At 41.3% G+C, this 22123-nt stretch overlaps 1 protein-coding gene across 1 annotated transcript; it reads right to left on the minus strand.

Moving 5' to 3' along the window:
- Window positions 1–1812: 1812 nt before the first annotated feature.
- Window positions 1813–4206, minus strand: LOC6533947. Its single transcript, XM_002094611.3, has 4 exons — window positions 3637–4206; window positions 2135–3570; window positions 2051–2083; window positions 1813–1983 (listed from the first exon to the last, which is right to left on the minus strand). Exons 1-4 carry the CDS (start codon window positions 4142–4144, stop codon window positions 1909–1911), a joined length of 2052 nt encoding a protein of 683 aa, XP_002094647.2. The 5' UTR covers window positions 4145–4206; the 3' UTR covers window positions 1813–1908.
- Between the last annotated feature and the right edge of the window lie 17917 nt (window positions 4207–22123).

A 22123-nucleotide genomic window follows, 5' to 3' on the forward strand; every position in this document is an offset into this window, starting at 1 on the left:
CTTTAAATGCATAATTAGCGCTGCTCTTTTGTATAATGTATTTTAATAAACCTTCAACGTATGCCTTAAACAAACATGTCGCAATGCATTGACCTCCGCAGCCTTGATTAAAATAAATGCGCAACGGGCTTTTGAGAGCGTGCCGTAAAAGTAGATACATTTTTTGACCAGCCTTTCTGTTTCTGCTTTTTTCATCAATATTAATATATTCCAGCACTTTTTTGCCCGCCACTCTTATCGCTGTGTGTGTGAATGGAAAGCCCGCACTCGAAATGTAAGAATTCATTCAATTGCAATTGCAAATTTGTGTCACTGAACTGTGAAACAATAAAGATTATCCGGGCCGGAGATGAGAATGCAATGTATGACCGGGTTTCGGTTACCAATTTAAATATCAGTTGGGCTGGGCTGACTTGTAAGGGAAGAACAGCAAAATGGATTTATTCCCGGAACAGTTTCAACACTTTGAGAAAGCAAAGTATGTGGCTAATAAGACTGAAAATAGAACAAACACATACATAAGTGTGTATTTAATGCCAGACCTGAATTAATCGCAAATGAAAATGCCACAAGGATCTGGTTTTGCAGATGAGTGCCTGGGCATTCGTTGACATTCACTGATTAAGAGTGGACCGAAGTGAACTGGCTGATTGGAGAGTTCTTTGTGTTTTCTGGACCATTGTTTGCATTGGCCCGGGCTCAGAGGTTGGCAATAGGATTGGCTTTCGAACCGAGCCGATTGGCCAAGTTGTGTCTGGAATTGGCTATTTGCATGGCACTCAACTACTTTGCAGATTTGCTCGCAATGTCTATTTACGTGTATGTGCTGGCATATTTAATTAGCAGCAGTCTCACAAAATTGCTCGACATCTGACAAATTATGCCAATGTGTGGCGTCGCTTGTCCTTTTGTCCGTGTGTCTATGTGTCTGTGCGACAGGACGAAAGGACGACAGAACTCGGCCACTAATGCACTCGGGCTAAATTATTAAACATTCATTGTCTCTCTACAGCGATGCCCACAATGCCTCGGTGCCTGTGTGTTTTCAACGAGTTTTCAGTGCGTAAATAAAACAGAGGCTGTTCGGTGCTTAGTTTGCACATCGCCACTCGCATCACACACTGCGTATACGCAATTTGCATTGCATTCGAGAATGACCCATGCTCTTTCAACACCACAACACACGCACAACCACACAAACACACACAGTAGCAAGTGCCAGCTGTTGTCTATTAAACGTCGATTCCAATTTGTATCTGGCTTAAAAATAGCAATTGCAAAACCTTGCCAATCACGGGCCCCAAATCCCGAAATACTACAAATATTTTCATTTTCTACTTGCTCATTTCCATCGGCTTTAGGTAAATGAAATACCCAAAAGTTCGGCGTCCCTGCTCAGGCGCAACATTCGATTTCCCCAAGTGTCATTATTTAATTATACCTTAAGCCGCAGCCCAGCTGACAAAATGCCTGCATCATGAAATTTCGCTCAATTGCATTTTCGGAAAATAAACACCTGTCATTCAGGTGGGCGATGGGGAGTGGGAGAACTGCGAGAACGCAGTACAAATTATTTCCAGCAGCGGAAAGCTTGTTGAGTTTAATCAAAATGCAAACTTACTTGTAAAGTAAATACTTGTCCTTCCGGTGTGTCAGGAAAATGGCTGCCTGTGTGTATGTGTTTAATTTATTTAATTTCATCCGTATGGGTTGAAATCCAGTAATGTTGTCGGCAGGTGCAAATTGAATTTATTTAATTGTCGTACGAGTGTGCTTAGTTTGCTCTTAGGAAAATTTATGACTAGCAAGTAATACAAAGGAATTTACAAATTATTTATTTGGCATATGTGCCTAAAATATATGTCCATAAATAAAACGAAAAAAATTGTCCAGCATCTCGACAATATTTTAAAAAATATCGTCACTCTCAATACGTTCAACTGTCAACTTTATACGTTCAAGTGGCCTTGTAATAAGTTTAAGCTGCAATTATACAATTACACAATATTATTTGGTATAACATCTTTACTGCGGTGGTTTGCATACCGACCTGTTTGTTAGTTAAATTGTTAACGGCTTTTTTCTGAAATAGAATAACTTTAGTGTGGATCTGTGCAATTCTTCGAATACAAACCTTGTTTAATATATCATGTGGCTTTTTCATCCAGACAATGTGAATATATAAATCCTCTTGAATATCTTGCTTAACTCTGCTTATAAGAACCACATTTTCAAGACTTTTCAAAAGCTTTTTGGTTATTCCATCTACTGGAACTTTTATTTTAAAGGAGCTCAGCTTGGGACAGTTCCCTAAAAGGGGGTCTAGGCATCTCGAAAAGTTAACATTCTTGGGGTGGTGTTCCGATAACACGTCAATATTCTCTAGTTCGTTTAAGCGAGCCAGTGGGAGAATGTAAATCAATTTCTTAAATCCACATGTGATTGTTCTTAAACACTTAAGGGTTGACAAAGCTTCGGCTACGTCCTTGTTAAGGTAGTCAATATCGGAATCTCTGCCAGGATATCCGATATATAATTCCTGCAATGTTTCTATGTTGTGTGTGGATAGTTGTTGAATAAGGCGAGTTGTTGGCATATATATAGAGATAAACTCAAAGCAGCGCAGATTCGTTGTCATTGAAAAATTAACATCTTTGTAGTAGTCAATTTCGTAGATCACATGAAGTTCCCGCTTCTGAGGATTCAGGACTATTTCGCATGCTCGACTTCTTATGCATACACCTAGCTCCAAGAATTGCAGCAATGTGGATTCCATAGATACGATCATATCAACAGGCACATTTAGATTTTTAAGGTTTTTCAGTTTCAAAAACGGTTCATAGTTAGCACGCCGAAAAATGTGCGCATTCTCTGTCTGAATATATAGATACCCTCGATCGTTTAAATACATTTTTGAATCCAAATTTGAAACAGTGACATGTTTTTCTAGCAAAGCTGCATAATAATCGGTATCTAATGGACCCCTACTGAGTATGCTTAATCGGTTAAGTGTTGGGTGTCGTACCATATGCCTAATGCTCTTGGGATCACAGAACCCGCACTCCAACATTCGTAGTCCTTTTACATTCTCAATAGCCTGCGCCATTTCCTCATCAATGTCAAAACCTATGCTCAATTGAATTAGTGCAGACTTTTTCTTTACGCCAAAAGCTCTAAGGAGGTTAAGAATGGAAGTGGATGCCATTAAAGTTGACACACTGGACTGTTCTTCCTGCCATATTTCTTTATTATTTTCAGGCAGCAGAAAATGAACCTTTGGAATCATGCCGACCATTTCTAATTTTTGAAGCTTATTTAAAAGAGATAGCTCGACGTAATCATTATCCCTTAAACCATCATTCACTAGAAATTTTAATTGCTTTAGATTTGGGCAGTGGGGAACGATTTGAGTTAGCTTTCCGTAGTCAGAAAAGTGACTTTGATTCACTTCCAAGGTTACCAATGTAGGGTTTAAACGGCAAAATTCCTTGAGGTCAGACATTTCAAAAGATGCAGTTAGGCTGAGCTTGGAAATATTTCGAAAGAGATAAAGGTCACTTATTTTGCGATCTGCAACGAAAAAATGTTGTTATAGAAAAATATATTTGTGTACATGTAGACAAGAGTTCCATTTGCCTGCTATATCAACAATTATCTCCTTGATTTTCGGCATTCTAGCCGAATCCAACGTTATGCGCTTGGCTTTGCCATGCAGTGCCATTACAATTTCTTCAAATACACTCGAGTGATCGCTGTGAAAGTCCGGTGTGTTATAGATCAGTGTAATTTTGTGAAGAAGGGAATTCCCCATCAAGGCCTTAATATAAATGTCCATGTACTGTTCTCTTTTTTGCCTAGTGGCTCCCTCCAGAGATTTATGAATCTCCGCAAACGCAACAGTGATTGTTTTGTGAGGAACAATAAACAGCAGATCGATCTCCAGTTGGTTGTACATCGATTTATCCCAGTCCCAAACGATTCGCCGAAATTTCTTGCAAGTGACAGCAATATTAAAGATATCAGCGTATTTGATGGGGGCCAAAGATTCATTGGCATTCTGTATTTCGCAGTTTTCCTTTAGAATGTCGAGTACACGAAAGAGATTATGATGACTCATGCCCAATATAGTCTTTTCGTTTTCCATTTTATGGAAACAAGTTCACTAAGGCACGTCCGATACAACTGTCTTTGAGGAGAACCCTAAAGCACTGGGGTTTAGCTCTGAAACGTATTCAATGGAAACGTATTCAATCACTTACCCTATACTCTCGGGGTGGCTTAGACTGCCTGATATTTTCTGATAACATCTGATAACTTCTGTCTAAATTTCTAATTTTCTAATTTCTAATTTCATAAGAAACCCCTGTTATTTTTTTTTATGTACTTCTAGCTGCGTAGTTATAACTATGAGATTTTTTATTATTACTAGTATTACTGACAATATTCCAAACAGGCTATTTCTTTTTCAAGCATCGGTTGTATACTTGTAATTATTGTGTTGATAACAGCAGCAAACAAATAACAGCGCAATATAATCATAAATACTTATATATATACATACAGCTGTGTTCATTGAAATAGCAGTGCATGGGAAACTATGAAGTATTAAGGTATTTTTCCATGTCCTTTTTTATATCACATAATGAGCCCATGAGAAATTTGCCGTAATTAGCTATTGCATCGTTTCCTTCATATTTTGTATATATTTATTACCTATCTAGGTGTAAAATAGAAATAGCATTTCATAGGGACTCTCTTTAAGAAAAAGAATCAAATCAAAAGGTACCATATAAATGTATTAAACAGAACTTTTGAACTTCGGCTTTGCATCGAAACGTTTCAAAATGTGTTACGATTAAAAGTCAAAAATACTACTACTACTTAAATTTACTTTATTTTTTATACATATCGTGAAAAAACGCCACTTTTATAGACTTCGAATTTTTTGGCGTCGGCTGTACTTTCTGGAGAATTGCCCCTATATAATATATGTAATTAGGGTGGACCTAAGCAAATTCGACTTTTAAAGATTTCTTTTTTGCAGCATGGGTACTTCCACACTTGCAATGCGTACCCTAGCTTCAAAGTGTGTAGTTTTTATTATCAGATTGTTAGGTAAATAAGTGCATTGGATGGGGTGTATGCATATAGTGCATATCGTTATGTTAATGTGCCGACGGACATCGTAATTTAAAAGTTGAGGGCGCATTGCATGGATTTATGATCTCCGCCCCGCCTTGTGAATGAAAACTTAAAGCGCAGTTAAAGTTAAAGTTTGTTTAAAGTAGTTGCCGCGGCCAAGTGAAACTGGCAGCTGCACTTAATTTGCAGTCAGCTCATTTGTTTTGCCAACCATCCACCCACACCCCGAAACCGCATGAAGCTTGCATTTTTCTCTGCCTGTCCCCCCTTTTTATAACCCAGCTATCTCGTACTCCTTACGTCTCTATCCCATGGTATGCGGTTAAAAAAAAAGGGAAGAAACTTTAGAAGCCGTTACTTCTTGTTCGTCCTTCCACCGCCCGGAAAATCCGCCCCCATAGCGTTGTTGTTGCGGGTGCGTGTAATCTACTCAAAGCAAATAAATTTTTAATGCTGACTAATGTAGAAAATGTGAGCAGAAATTTACCTGGAAAACTATAAGAGACCGTGGCATCAACTTTCTCATTTTTACTCCAGCCTTATGCTTACAGCCTTATGCTTACCAGCTTCAAGACTTTAGTCCTTGGTCCTGCGTAATTTGCAACGCAGGATATTACAAATTGAAAACGAAGCCCGGCTGGCTGCATATTTACTTAGGGCTGAGAAATCATTTTTAAAAACTTTTTCCTCGGCTGCAGTTCATTTGTTAGCCTGACAATTTGAGAAGGCATTCAGAGCAGCGGAGAAGTTGACCTAATTGCGAATGTAAGAACTTGACAACATTTTGAGCCATCGATGGCACTTGCAATTATGAAAGGCAACAAAACAGCGCAACAAATTGGCGCAAATGGTGAGTCATTAAAACAAACATCACAGAGAAGTTTCGCACCAAAAAACTCGAAGACATTTTAAATGCGAAAATAACTGGGACAATGGCTGGGCGAGAGGGGGGTTGCAGATGAAAATTGCAAGGCAGCAGCAGTCGCAGCAACAAATTGGCAAAATTCATAACGAGGAAAAGAGGAGCATGGACGTAGAAAAGGGGCAATCTCAGGATCGAGATTAATGTTTTGTGTATGTCAATTGGGTAATGAAACTCCATTAAATGTTATTATGTTTAGGAAGTTAAAGTTTGTTTTTCTAGTTTAGGCAGAACCCAGACCACGTCCATGACCAAAAACGACCTGAACAGCTCCCAAGAATGACTCGAAACAGTCGCAAGTGACAACGAGATGAGGACGCCCAAAGGATGCTGGTGTTGCTCCTTTTGCAGTTGTTTCTGTCTCTGTTTCTGTTTGCAGTTGTTTTAGTTGGTAATGAAGGCGACTGATGTCCAGAGGCGGCGGGTGGAGGGCGATGCAGTGGTGCAGGGGGTTAGGGGATGGGTTTTCGGGAGCTGGCCAAACATTAACCAGCATCAGCGAAAAACTTGCAACTTGCAACTTGCAGACGCCTGCAACTGAATCAAGTTCTGCAGCTGGAAGGGGCAGCATTGCATTGTTTGCAAAATGCTTCGAGTAACTTATGCAGAATGGCTGCTGAACAGCCGAAAGCCAAGGCAACTGCAAAAGTTAAGCGCCCAACAAAATGGAATTTACATTGCCTTTCACAACTTGCCCGCCAATGTCTTTGTAGCCATTGTGTGTTGTTGCATATTTGCGTTGGTTTTTAATAAACTTAATAACTTTGCAATTTGTTGTTGCAATCAGTGCGCGAAGCCAGCTGTTCCCGTCATGCAAATGACCAAATGTCTCGGACACTTTGGGTGCGGACACTACAAAATTGCCTGAGCCAGTCATGGCGTATACTTAATTTACAAGCGTATTATGCAGGCGGCATGTGCCAATTAATAAAGTTAATTCCCAAAACAAAGCTGCAAATTCATAAATTCATAGAAGGTGATGCTGCCAATTTCTTTCAATTCACTTAAAAGGTTTTGGTCGCATCAAAAATTAACCCTGCGGCAGCGTGGGACACAGGGCTCTTTAAGAATGCATGTCCAGTCCCATATCAACCGCTGAATCCTGAATCGATCCCTCAGAATGGTTAGCAGCCATCGCGGGAGCACGAAGCAGATGTTGCTGGGGCGGGTCATCGAGTAAACAAACATCTGTGGCAAGTGAGGTTAGGACACAAATTGAATTTGCGCCCTAAAAGAGCATAACAAATAGACGACGCGCATACGCCGTGTGGTACGCAAAGCCACAAAACCCACATGCATGTCGCCCATGTCGGATAACCAAGACACCGGACAACGCAAAAAATCACTCACTGACCCACACATCCAATCGCTCACCCGCAGTGATGGGAAACGACCAGGCATTTTGGCACACACTCTTCGTGCTTTTCATTAGCTATTTAAAAATTCGATTTTAAAAACCGCCCATTAATCTTAGGTTTTTTAATACTTTAACAAGATTTTTAAAATCATTCATGTTTATAAGTTTCAATCTATTCAATCGTATTATCTTTGGTTTTTAGTAACATACAAGTCTCTTCATATGGTAGCCATATGAAAGTACCTTTTCCATCACAACTCACCTTTCAGCCGCATGCAGTGAGCCATGCCGCTTAGATATGTTTGGCATGCGTGGCGAGTGACAGGGAATGGCCAAAACAGGTCCGCAACATTGTCGCAGCTGCTCCTGCTCCTGCTCCTGCTTCTGCTCCCAAATCCCAACTACGAGACTCACTCACACATGGCCACATCACATGGTCATCATCATCATCGCTATGGCATTGGCGTCTGGATAATAGCTGCCCCGGAGATGACAGTTAACAGTTGCCGAACTGGCTGCCCTGCACCAGGTAAATAAATCAAACAAAAATGGCGACCTATGTCTACGTGACCGGCGAACTGAACTAGCCAAGGAAAATGTACGATACTATGGACGCCAAAAGTCACGGAGGCTCAATAGCTTGACTGATTATGGGGCGAGTGTATATGGTACCTCCAACTTGGATTTGGATTTGGTTTTGGTTTTAGGCGACCGAAACTCTCGCTGAGATGTGCGTGACACAAATTGCGGGCCAGACAGAGAAATAGAAGCAGGACCTCTGACACGCAGCCAGTGTGCTGACAAATGCTTCCTGTAAGATGTCTGTCCATGTCCATCATGGGAACTCAACGGAGGAGGTCAAACAGCTGGCCAATAGCAACAGTTAAGTCGATTTTGACACATGAAGCACATGGAATACATGGCAGTTCGTTTGGCAGAAATCAATAATGTCTAGTGGAGTGTCCTCAGAAGAGGCAGGAAATGCCATTGAAGAACTGATGTGGTGCGACTGCAAAGGGAATAATTTGTCGTGGCAGAAAAGTTTTACAAATAGGGGAATGTTCCTGCGAAATGCGTTCACAGAAAAAATAGTTATTTACTAAAGATCAAATATACCGGCAAATATTACACTTAGTATCAGTATAATAGAAATCGTTCAAGGAAACTAAAAAACAACTTTATAATCATCGCAATAATAAACGAATGTTGTAAGACTTACTATCTAATTTCCTAATTGTTTTCAAGATTACTAGCACTTACTGATGTATTCTGTTACTATGTGTTATTTATAGATAATACCTCTAATCGCACTCTTTTTTTGCACACCTTGACCCCTCCGAAAATAAAATCAGTTTAGGTTTTAAAGTGCATTCAACTGTTAGTCGTAAAATAGAATAGCGCAATGCATTTTTTAATGATGTGCATTATTTATGGCTCTGCCGAGCTGTGTTTCTGCTGTTTACGTGACCTCACCTGACCCACTGAACCTGGTGACCCCGAACGGTGGTGACCCTGCCACCGACTGCGAAAACTGTGACTCCATCTGTGAGTGTTCGTGTGAGTGTGAGCGCCACACAATTGAATATATTATGGAATATATATTGCGGCATATATTAGACTACCAATGGATTGCGGTCGGTGGTCCATGCAGCATTGTCCATTCTGCGTGGTGGACACTATGGTGCTGTTTGCTTTATGGTGATCACTCAATTTGAATTAATTTGCGGCTGTCATGCCAACCTTAAATTAGTTTGCAGCAATTTGCATAAACACAAGTGGAAACTTTGCGGGAGTCTCGGCTTTTGACGTGATTTTGATTGGATTGCCGCTCAGCGGGCGAAATGTGGGGCTGCTTATTAGGAACACGGAAATCGCCATACCTCAAACTTTTCATACCCCTCACTTTCTAATTAAATTAAATTTTTTTCCTGTAAGCCAGGGTGGGCGTTGCTTCTTTGTATTTTTTACGAGGCACTCAATTTGACTTGAAAGTAACGTCGGAAAGTGAACAGCAGCTGTCCGAGCCTGAAAGCCGTTGAGGTTTTGTGGCTTTTTGGCCAAGAGCAAGGCAAGAGCACAACAGCTGGGCAAAAAAAAAAACACACACACACAAAAAAAAGAAAAGGGAAAAATAAATGTTTTGCCACTCTGCTTTTCACGACTAATTCGGTTTTTGTTTATCTCCACACTCTCGCCTCGCACATGGAGAGAATTTCTCCTTTATTTTTTCGGTTTTTCCGGGGGCCATCTGCAAGCTAACTGCAATTTGGCCGCTTTAAGGATACTCGCTGCAGATGCGCCCTAATGCCATGTGAGAATGAAGGATTAACAGCAGCAAGGACTTCTCGTCAGCCACCGCACCGCAATGAGTTGGCATTCTGCTGGCTGCAGATGCTTCTGCTCCTTAAATGTACCATGCAGAAAACTCTGCAGGATGTCGGTGGTCACAGGACCTGAATGCATCTATTTTTTACGTTTAGTAAACACTTTAAGCCAAAGTGATGGCAGTTAAACACTCGGTCCATTGAAAATTTCGCCTTTACTCGCAGGCGTGTTTGGAAATTAAATAAATTCCTAGGGTAGAAATAGGTTGTTAAGATATAATAAACACCTGAAGAGATCACTTATTGCCAATGTCTTTAGAGCAATACAAAAACTTAGTTACTCCATTTCATTTAAAGGACATATATTCGTTTAATTGAAACCCCGAAAATGGCCATTTCCAGTGTAGAATATTGCATTGATCAGTGAAGCTTAACACTTCCCTCTTCGGAAATAATTATTTAATAAGCTGACAGCTGATTAAAACGCCACGAGCCGTTTGGGCTGTGCAAATGCGGGGAGTGCAGGAGCAGCAGATTACATTGCGGAAATGGGTGGAAGGATGGAGGAGTGGGGGAATGTCCTGCAGGCTTCAGGGTCTGTGGTCTAAGCTGCTCTCTCTGACACATGGTATGTATATGTGTGTCTGTGGCTGGTTGCAGCGTTGCAAAATGCCATGTTAATGACGCTAATTGTATTACAATTTGCTTGAATGCCTGAGTGCTGGCAATGGCAAATTAGAAACCGCTTAGTTTGGGTATATTCCATGGCCAACTGGTCCGGCAGGAGGCACTCCTTTTGAGCTCCGGTGCATTGGCAATTGTTGTGTCCCCCGCCTCATTCCTCACCGCCTCTCCTTTGTCCCATACAATCCCAATCATGCAATCAGGAAATGCAATGGACTCCGAGGACGATGATGTCGAGGGAGTATTTTGTATAGTGGGCTGGCTTCTCATCCCATAAGAATGCTGGATATGCTTGGAATTTACTGGGGAATGGCCGGCAGCAGAAAGTGTACTTGATCATTGGAAAAGCTTTAAGTTGTTCAGATTGCTTTAAAGGTAATTAAAGGTAATTAAGCTATTGAGTTACGTGAACAGCTATGGGGTATTACTCTTAGCACAATGAAAAGGGAATGAGATTTTGGATTGATAAGATGACTGTTTTTAAAACAAGTTTTATGGAATAGCAAGTTCTTTTCAAGTATTTACTCATCATAAGGCCGGCTTAAAGCCTACAAACTGGCAGTGTCATACCCAAAAGAAACGTGACAAATTCACAGCAATTGTCCTCTATCTCTGGTATCTGTGCAGCCCCCAAAAACGTGGCCCCCAACCCCAAAAGTGATCCAATGAACCCGAGCAGAACACTGTCATAGTTTATCACATTCTGTGCAGTGGGAGGAATTTTTTATTCCTCCGCTTGGCTACTTGTACGCTTTTGTTCTACCCACAAAAAACGAAAGTGTGCCAGGGAATATGTGCAGCATCTTCTCCTCCTCCAGTGATGGTGATATACGCTTTGCCATCCCAACTGTCATATTTTGCGACAATGTGCGTTGGAGTATAAGCTGGGCAAGATTGGGTGGCTGGGGAAAAGTGGATGTGGAAGTGGAAGTGGATGCCAAAGAGGCTGCGGCACTCGGAAAGTGCCAGCTCACTAGGATCGTCTGGATTAGCTGGATGTTGTGGTGGCAGCCGGTATGGCAGGCAGAAAAAAACGAAGGCCAAAAGTGTGGGCCAAGAAAGAAATGGAAGAAAAGCTAAATGAAATTCAAGTGTTGCAGTTGCTTCGAGCAGCAGCACTGCAATTGTCCAAGAAAATATTTATCAAGCTGGAAATTGATTAAAAAGTGTTGCCTGCATTGGAAAATGGAGCAAAAACTTGAAAAAAAAAAATATATCAAATCAAATCAAATGGCCGACTTGCAAAAAGAGAAAGCAAACATAAAGTGTGCAGCTGGCAAAGAAATATTTAATCTTACAAAAAGTTGCAAAATGTAGAGGAGAAAATGTATATTTATCTTTGAAATTGTGTGGGTAAATGCAATTAGATATTTATCAAGGTGTAAATTAATTTTTAATTGATGCCAACAGTAATAAATAAAACATAAAAGCCTTACTAAGTAAACAATGGTATAACTGCAATGAAACGCTTGGAGTTTTAACATTTAAAGGAATTTATATTTTTAGCTAAGTTTCTTACACTTCAGTTAACATTCCAGTCTAAAACTTCAACAATCGACCAAAAAGGTATTCCGTTTATTTTAGCCTGTGTGTAGACGTTGTGCTTACACCTGTCCTGTAAGCAAAATAATTATTACGAACGGCTTGAGGCGTTTGGTTAAATTAATTATTTATAATTTAGCTGCATACCGCAAACGAGCAAAGTTTTTGATCTCAGGGCGTAATTGGGTCATGTGTGCGCCGGCCCATTTATCATAACTCGGATAAACCAAAATGAAAAATATGGCAACCGATATTATGATATGCCTAAAACTAGAAAATATATATATCAAGTTTAGCCTGTAAGCAAAGTATATCAAGTACTTACACTGTATCTACTAGCAAAACTAATTGCAGAATTTTGATGCTCTTGTACATGATAATATTTGCCGAACACGAACTCTTGACACTTGACACTTCGACATCGATGTTAACCAAAACAAGCAAATTGGTTAAGTGGATGCAGTGAAGTGTGGCTGAAGTTTAACTTCTGATGGAACAACGTTTGTATTAACTCGTTGAAATGAATAATTTGGCAAAAATTTGAGTATCCAAAATACATCATTAAGGTTTTTTACCATTAACAGCGTTGTTTTATATTTATAATTGTAAAAGGGAGTTTTTATATGATTTACTAAGAAGCAGAATCATTTTGCATTTACCATTATTATCGTGCTTAATCATTAACATTCTAAGGTGATTAAATATTAGTTGATCTATATTTAATGCCTTTTTAAAATGATTGCAAAGAAACAAATAATATTTCACGATTACTTACAACCCAAATAAATTGTTTACGCATTACAAAATGTGTCACATGCAGGGGCTGAATAAACGTACGGTAATCAATTGCCAAAAAATAATGTTATTGAATATTGAAATTTTATTTAGAATTTATGGGGCCATTGGGCGTTAACAGTCGATTGTTTCCAAGCCGAGGAACGCCCAGCTGGATATAAAATTGCACATTAGCACGCATAAATAAATGTGCTGGCTGTTTAAAATTTGAGCACAGCATTTTGCCATTCGAATGGCTGCTCGCATGTTTTTATCACTCGAATTTGGGATCATTTGCATGACTTTTATTGCGCTCGTAATTTCACAAAAAAGAATCAACCAGCACAACTGCCATAACTGCCAGTGAATTCTGTTGGCTGCATTAATGGTGAATTATAGCCCCAAATGCCGAAGAACTTTTCGAATTCATTACATTTTAATTAGTTTACTTTCATGATGGCACTCCAGCCACAGCCTTTGTTCATCCAATTCCTTTTTTTTTTTTTTGTGCCCCTCTCTATTTGAATCCCAGCCCGTATATACCTGTGGGAAAAAGAGTAGAATGAACTATGCTTTCAATTGTTTACTACGTTGACTTTTATCCCAGCTCTTTCCAAACCGCCCAGCTCTTTCTCTATCCACCGAGGTTCGCCACTAAAGTTCGTCCTGGGAACAGGACGTTGTTTTAGGTCGCTTGATTTGTTTGGGTTGTTCGACCCTCCCATTTGCATAGGCAAGCATTTCCCGTCTGGGGATTCTGCACTTAGTTTGCATATTCGGAAATGGTCCCTACCTTCGATAAAGTCCACGATTTCTCCTATCTCCTATTTTATGGTAATTCCGATATTGTCTTCCGGCTCAGGCCAGACAAGTACTGATTTCATAAATAGTTCCTAGGGCTGCGGAATATTAAAAGATTCGCATCGACTGCACCTCGCCATGTTTAAGTCATGAGATATTAAAAGGAGAAGGTGTTGTCTGGGGCATTTACTTATTTGCATAGCTGGGTGAGCCCCTTTAAGTAATTATTGAATGTGTACTAAAATACAATCTTAAAACCTATATATTTCAATCTAAAGTCTGAGCCAAGTAAGTAAAGGTTGACCCTGACAAAAAGTTGACCTACATGCACACATATGAAAACCGAAGTGCGTGTGCCGTTGCCCTTAATTTCCATATGAATCCTTTTACCCACACTACTTGAAGTCTTCAGTTATCTTTAAAGCCTAAAAGATATTTTCCGAACAGCAGGCAGAGAGTTTTATTTTCGGCTAATCCACCTCTAATTCCATTGCAAAGGTCTAACCAATTAAGATGAGTTCCATTTCGGCTTTCGCAAGAGGAAAAATGATATCCGACTTAACCCGAAAAGTCCATTAAAACACATGAAAATACATTTTCGGGCCAGTGTCCTAATGGCCAACGTGCCAAAAACACACACACCTGCACACCTGGAGATGCAAAAATGTTTGGGCGAGGCAAGGAAAAATGGAAAAGTGGAAAAATGGAAAAGGTGAGCCAAAGCTCCTCAATTTACACTCGTTCACAGACACACACGCAATAGGCAGAGGTACGACACGGGAAAAAAACATTCACACGTGCGAAAATGTAACAATTTACAAAAGGATATGCCGAAAGGGACACTGCCACACACTAACACACACACACACACGCATACTAGTGCTCAAGGATTCGCAAATGGAGGTGGCCGTAAGTCTGTGATTTGATCGAGAAAAACGTTAGAAAGTCACGTCGCACGCAAATTAGTAACTGAAGAAGGTCCTTCCATGTCCTGTCGCCTGCTGACCCAATTTCCAACTCCTGCTAGCAATTCAAAGTGTGAAATTTGAGAAATCTTACCCGTCTTTCGCCACACTTGTCGTGTGAATTATCGCAGAAGTGTGTTTGTGTCACGGTTTCCAAAGGCCCAAAGTCGTGACTCTATTCACATCCCTAATGCAGATGCGTAGCCCTGCTGAATCTCATTCGCCTGCTTTTTATTTTTGTTTCTATTTTACTTCTGTATGTAAATGTTTGAACTGTCTGCACGAGTGCCACGAGGATGAACAACTACAGAAACAACAGTGGAAATTGCAAAAGGGGTCAGCAGTTCACACACAAACATTATACACCCAAACCCAACCAGCAATACACCCATGTACGTATACGCAATATGCCTGCATTAATATGCAAATATTTGAGAGAGCAGCACAATTTTGACTTGGCTGAAAACCCGCTTGCATTTGTTCCCCTTCCTTCCCTTCGGTTGGGTTATTTGAAGGGATTCCCCTTTGGTTTGCTTAGGGATTTCCCCCACTTAGCCTTTTGTTTTGCTGGGGCGAATCTTTTCTGATTAGCCAAATTCAAATTTGCATTCACTCAATTTAGATAGCTCGAGTGGAGCTGGGAAAGTTTCTGGGATGGTTTGGGCATTGATTTGTTGCTTTTTAGATTATGTGAATCTAATACCAATGAAAAGCCTCGGGTCATGAAACTAATATTATATATTTAGATAACCGACAAACTTGTCTGGCTTTACAATGCAAAATTATTTCAGGCAAAATCTGTTGGGTTTTAATATAAAGAAGGGATAATTACACAATTTTCGATAACTTTTTAGGTTACTAGTTTGAATATATTTATAAATAGTTTATTACTTAGCAAAACAGTCTCATTTTGAATTCTGTATGACTGGCACTTTGCATTTTTCCATAAAAAAAAGACAATCAAGGCTCGCTTTTCTTAGTGAAAGTCCACAACACGCTTTGTAATTTACGACTTCCGATTGAACTGTGCGAATTTTCCATTACTAAGCACTTTGGGCTGACCCCATTTTTGAGACTGCACCAGGCAGCTGGGGCAAACACGAGAAAGGTGTTGCTAATCAAGCAACAAAGTTAGTCCCGGGGACAAAGTAAGCCGGTGGCAAAATGGAGCCGGTGGCAATTGAGTCGAGTGTGCATTAGAGGACGTGGATTTAATGCACTCAAGCGGACCGTGTTCGACTCCTGGCCAAGGTTCTGCTTGTATGTAGCCCGACCAAACCCCAGCCAGATCAGGTCAGGTCAGGTGAGGTGGCAGCAACAAAAGCTGGCAGAACCCCAAAGGCACGTCTGGCGGTCTGTTTGAAGCGTGAAATCGATCAGCCCCCATGCCCCCCTCCCCTCCTCCACTTTCCACCCATCGCGGGCCTTGTTTTGGCAGCATCCGTGTCAGTGGCAATTGAATTTGCTTTCCCGCCCACCGTATAACCTTACCGCCCCCAATGAAGGTGGGGGAGGTTGCCGTTTTGATGGCGCTTAAGTCGCAAGTCGCTGCGCTCCACTTTGCTGCTAACTGCACATTAAACGGCTCGATGGCAAAAGCTTCACTCAGGCGAAAGCTCCTCGAGCTCACTCACACTGTAATCAATGGGCACCAACAGCACCACCACCACCAGCACCACCACCACCAGCACCACCACCATCAGCACCACCAACACTAGCCCTTGATTTCCCAGTTTTCCCGACTTTCCTTTCGTACCAGCATTGTTTGCTGTTTATTTTCTTCTGCTGCACTGTTTTCTTCATTTGTTTCCGTTTGTGCTTCTTTGTTGTCTGCTACATGGCCAAATGTAATTATCGTGGGAAATAATTTTGGTTTCTTTTTTCCTGCCTCACTTTCTTTTGTTTTTTGTTCTCGGGCTCCGTCCACAATTGAACAGGCAATTGATTGGAGTTTTCTTGTTCGGCATCAAATTAGATAAGCCATTGTTTTCGATGAAAGGGAAAATAGGGAAATTAAAAAGATTGTATATTGTTTTTACTATATATTGTATGTACTATATAGGTCAATAATAAAACATGTACAAAGATTTCACAGAAATAAATGACATTTTCGAAATGGTTGGATTACATTGATTAATTTTTTGATTCCATTAATTCAGACACACTCCTTTTAATACCGACGTTCAAAACAGTTGTTGGAGTAACCAACAAATTTTTAAAGCCAACGGAAGTGATAATACCATCATTTAACAGTTATCACAGTTTGTTAAATTTATATGTTACATAATTTCCAAATTGTCCTCAAATGTGCCACAATGTCTCCAGTTTCGGTATTCAAAAAAGCCTAAATTGACAGAGTTGACCTAGGGAAGAAGTAGACATCACTTATGGTTGAACGGAGCAGTAAACAACTTGTCTCTGCGGCCCCACTCCTAAATATGGCCCAAAAGGAAAAACTCACATATATCTTGCTTAGCGCAATACTCTGTTTTCTATGTGGCCCCTCAAAGATTTACATTCCCGCACTTGTCGCTCATAACTTTATGGAAATGCAATTTGCGTGGCAAGGTGCAAAAAAGTGGCCAACAAAAACCAGTAACAGAAAATACTTCTTTTCCCTCTTAGCCACTTTTCTTCTGACTGCTTGTTTTTTCGACTACCATTTCCACTACGACCATTTTTTTTTTTGTGGCTGGGTCAAATGCAATTTGAACGGTGAAATTTTGTGTGAGCTAAAAAGAAAATGCCTTGGAATGTGCTGAAAAGGAGGCGACGAACGGCAAAAGAAGAACGGAACCGCATTTGAGCCCTTTTTATCGAGCAGAAAGTGGAACAGGCACAAAAAGAGCTAGAGCGAGATGGCGTGGATTGTGGAAGAGGGATGGGTAGACAGGGCGCAGAGCTGGGTAAAATTTATATAGCCATGGAGATAGTTGGAATGAAGATGGTAGTGGCTGCAGTTTTCGGCTGTCGTTGCTGTTGTACAAAGTGGAAAATGTGGTTAAAAACCGCAATACGAAATAAATTACTTTTTCTGCTTTGAGCTGCAGTCCGAGACTCTATGCTTTCTGCCTTCGTCCTTGTCGTCCTTGTCCTCCCTGTCCTCCCAGTCCTCCCTGTCGTCCTTGTCGTCCTCTTCGGCCTTGTCGTCCCGATCCTGTTCCTGGGCCACTTGCCTGCGACTTGCTCTCTCTCCACTGCAGCTTGAAATTGAAAGCTTCCGTTTTGGGCCAGGCCCAATGGAAAGGCCATTTAGCCAACCACCCACAACGCTCACACCCCCAATGCGCTGTACATTAGGCCGCAGTTCGCCATTGCTCGCTTCCGTTTTCCGCCAGACGCGCACCCATTGTCCCGCTATCTCCATTCTCCAGCACGGCCTGGTATACGCCACGCCCCTCCCCCCAAACGCCCCCATTTGGCGACCAACATTTTGGTCAACTTAAAGCCCGCTTAAAGGCAACTAGTTCCCCAGCCTATTTGCCAGATGACTAATTTGAATTATGGCCATCAAAGAGTGATTAAACTTGTTTGCTTTGCTGGCCAAATGCCCGAAGTCTGGCCCAAGTCCTTTTCTTGGCACACACATATGCTATACTTGCTGAAAAGTGGCAAGGTTATTTGGCTATCGCAACCTTTTGTCTGGCTGTCGAAGTTTTTGCTGGGTTGGGGCGAAAGTTTACATGTAGCCAGTGTTGGCATGAGATTAAGGAACTTCAATTTCTCAAAATATATATCTTTAAAGAAGCTTTTACCTGAAAGAATAATTTAATTTAATTTAATTAAAATTATTCCTAAATTTTTCCGTAAGCACAAAATGAAATAAAAACGTCTTACATCTCATTAAAACTGAGCCACTTTCACTTAACTCCTTTTATGACAAGCGCCAAGTGAAATACCTCTTCCATTCACCTTAAGCTATTGTTTAAAAAAAACAATTTAATGTTAGATGAAAATAGTTTTCGAACACATTTCAAAAGGCAACAATGGTGTTTGTGTAAGTCTAACGAAAAGTCGCATTACGGCAAAAGAGCGCTAAGTGGCCCACTACATACAATTACAATTACAGTGGCCCGCCGACGACCTTTCAACCCTCTGACTGGAAGCCCAACGATGTTGAGTCGACAGTTTTCTATGACAATTGTTGGCTGGTCAGCCATTGTTGGGCGAACTGCTGGAAAGGAGCAGCCCGAGCAGTTGGAGCAGGAGCAGGAGCAGGAGCAGGAGCAGGAGCTGGATCTAAAAGCTAGAGAAGGAGCCGGAGGATGGGGCCACAAGTTGCGTCAGTTGCCATTTATTTGCCGTTTGCATTCAACGAGTCTGATGAATGGCCATTTAAAGTAAGCGCAGCGCTCGCCGAGATTACCTTAAGTATGCGGCAATTGCACAAGCAGCTTAAGGACATCGTCGTTTGCCAGCTGGAGGAGATGTAAAAAGGATGCGGATGCGGAGGCGGAGGCGGAGCAGGAGTGGAAGTAGCAGTAGTAGCAGTAGAAGTCGCATTGCCATTGCTGATGGCGATAAAATAAAGCAAGCCTCACGCACCCCATGCCCATAATTTATGCAGTTGGTCGTGCTGAATTTATGGCCTACAAACAAAAGACAGCTGCCCGGTAGGGGGGCGCTGGAAAAGCTAAGAAAACTATGCAGACCAGATCCTCCCCATCCCAGCAGGCTACTAAATAAACGCCAATTGATGATGCGTGAAAAAGCCAAGTTGACAATTTTAAACTGTATCGAAAGCGGGAGCAAGGCGATGCGGAGTATTGGGCCGTTCGGCTAGGAAACTAAGACAAAAGTTATCAATATAGGGTTTTTCCCACTTCGCCAGTCACATTTATCATCATCGAAAATTTGCTAAGCAGACAGATGGGCAGAAGCGCAGGGAAAGCCAAGGGATGGGCCCCATATAATGCCTTGGGCCACCATTTGTTTCCATTTTGTGCCAGCGTCAGCAGGTCGAAGGCTCTGGAACAATGGAGACACAGATTCCGAATCCAAAAACCGATTCCGAAACCGAATCTGGATCGGCAGGCAAAGTTGTGAGAGTAGGCAGCGGAAGTGCAAGTGCCGTTGCATTGACATTTCCGCTTCGCAGCGCTTTTTGGCCACACTGCATCGTCATGGCAGTGGAAGTGGGGATATGGATGGGTATCAGGATGTGATGAAGCGAAGGCAACTTGCGAAAAACTTTTGCTCCACTCCGCACTTTTCCCGCACCAGAAGCCTCAGGAAAAATCCGCAAAAAAAAGAACAACTTTTGGTGGCTTAACGTATTAATGCCGGCTCATTTGATAAGGCGCTTCGGGTGAATTACATACGTAAAGCTTTTAAGAAACGGAAATTAAACCTGCATATTTTTGCTTTATTTCTCTTGCGTTAAGTTGTTATGGCTTTTAAATACAGCTATTTTTATAAGATAAAACAAAAAACTGCGGGCGTTAACAGCACAATAGCTGCTGTTGTGAGAAGTTGCTATGTTCTTTTCCTATTATGCATTAAGCCATAGCCCATAGCTAATTATTCTGCACCCTAAATCTACTCAAATAGTGAAAGCCGAACACAAGTGTGTGCTCGATCACCCAGTTATGTTACTATCTGCTTGGAGAAGGGGTACATGTAAATCGCTACCCGAGATACAGGAGAATACAATTTTCATGCAATTTGTACATTTCTTGTTTTAACTATTACTACACCAAATTGGCTTAAAATGGAAGAAGAGCTTAAAAAAGCAACAGACCAAAAGTTTTTCTTCAATGGAGGACGGCAGAAGCATCAACAACATCAAATGAATTTTCATTGTTTGACTTTATAGAGACGGAGGCGGCGTTTGTGCAACTACTTACAGCTGGCAATGATTGTTGTTCGAGCTGAGCAATGAGAATGAGACTGGGGATTATAGAGTTATTCTACAGGACAATGACAAGGATGGGCGGGCATTATCTGGCGCGTTTCTGTACCCAGACATTTGACTCGGTATTTGTGCTGCAGCTGCATCTGCATCTTCAGTCCGATGGCTTTGCCCCAGCTGAATTCGCACAGAATCCGCACAGCATCCGAATCAGAGCCAGAATCTGGATCTAAATGGTCCAGTGCTGTTGGTTCTGCTCTTGACCACCAGCTTGGTTGGCCGGTTGTTTGTGAGTTTTCGCATCACGTGGCACTGACAAAACAATGGGGCCAACGACAGCAGCCAAGTAGCCAAATGGCAGCTGTCTGCAGACCCACACTTTCATTGTCGTCATTTTGTCGGCAAAGAACGCCATAGCTTGCCCATTCTCATTCATTTCGTCAGAAATTTTAGCTCTTCCACTTGGCGACAGGGTTTTGTTGTTTCTTTTTGCAGTATTGCTGTTTGTCTGCGCTCGCGTTGCTTAATTAAAAAGTCATCATAATTTTCGTGCTGCAGCTGCTGACGTCGACTTTGTTGTAATTTTCTAAAGCTAATAAAATTGCTTTGTAGCTGAAGTGGAAATAAAGCATTTTAAGTGCTTGGGCGCTTATCGCCGACGAAGCAGTTTCCAAAATTGAACCCAATGCACTTAGGCACACACCCAGCCAGCCCCGAGCGAAAGTTAAAAAGGACTTGTTGAAAATTGTATGACATTTTAAAACTTGGCACCGAACGGGCACGCCAAGCCATTAAAATGTTATAAAGCAACATTTAGGCACTCAACTTGATATCTCTCCCAATCTCTAGATCTTCATCTATGCGAACAAAGCCTGGAAGTCTCGGAGAAAGTCATTATAGCCATGCCCATATATTAAACACGGCAAACTCTCTTGTTTGCATTTCTCGGCTTTGGCAAATTAACAATTAACGAACTTGAAGGAATCCGATGTAATCCGGGCCTCGAACTTTCTGAAAATTGTTCAATTGTCTGTGCACGATGATGGTACTTTAATAAAGTCGTTAGCTTAAGGGTCGTAAACATGGGAAGAGCCAATAAACGCATTTGACTTATGAGACAGGTAATCGCTGATTTCAGGAGGGATAATATAGTCATTAAGCGAGTCATTATACCGCTAAGGTAAATGCTTTGGAAATTGGTTACTAAGAAGTACATTTATAATCATTCTCATAAAGCATACAATCCTAACTAATGCTTTTAGTATTGAACAACAACTACTTTCCTTTACTTCTTTCCATTTTAAAGTAGCATAATTATTTTCGGCAGCCACATTACCCATTATGTAAAGCATTTCTTATCCACTTGCATTAACTTTGGTGATAATGAAGACACGCGCTCGATATTTTCTTTGAAAGAAATTCACAAAAATTGAATTATAAGCAAAAGTTGGTACCTAGAACCCGTGTGCAGACCCCCGTGGGCCATGCATTACATGAAAAATGTGCTGCGAAATGAAATTGAAGTTACTGCACTGGCAAAGCAACAACCGCAGTCAAAATGGGTGCAGGATGTGCTGGTAAAGGGGAAACTTTCAGCCGGCACATGGCAGGTATGCAGCATGCTAGCAGCGCCCACCTGGCGTATGCGTAATAATATTTTGCAGCTCCCCACGTATTTTGCATAATTTCCACTTGCGAAACTTTCACCACACACAAACAAAGAGGAACGAGAATGCAAGCGCTGGTATAAAAAATACAGTA

This window comes from Drosophila yakuba, chromosome 3L, assembly GCF_016746365.2.
Source record: "Drosophila yakuba strain Tai18E2 chromosome 3L, Prin_Dyak_Tai18E2_2.1, whole genome shotgun sequence".
Lineage (NCBI taxonomy): Eukaryota > Metazoa > Arthropoda > Insecta > Diptera > Drosophilidae > Drosophila > Drosophila yakuba.

Coding starts and splice junctions, on each gene's coding strand:
- LOC6533947 (XM_002094611.3), bottom strand. CDS start 4,144: ATGGAAAACGAAAAGACTATATTGGGCATGAGTCATCATAATCTCTTT. Junction 3,571..3,636: donor GATAATTGTTGATATAGCAG/GCAAATGGAACT, acceptor TTTTCGTTGCAG/ATCGCAAAATAAGTGACCTT. Junction 1,984..2,050: donor ACAATTTAACTAACAAACAG/GTCGGTATGCAA, acceptor GTATAATTGCAG/CTTAAACTTATTACAAGGCC.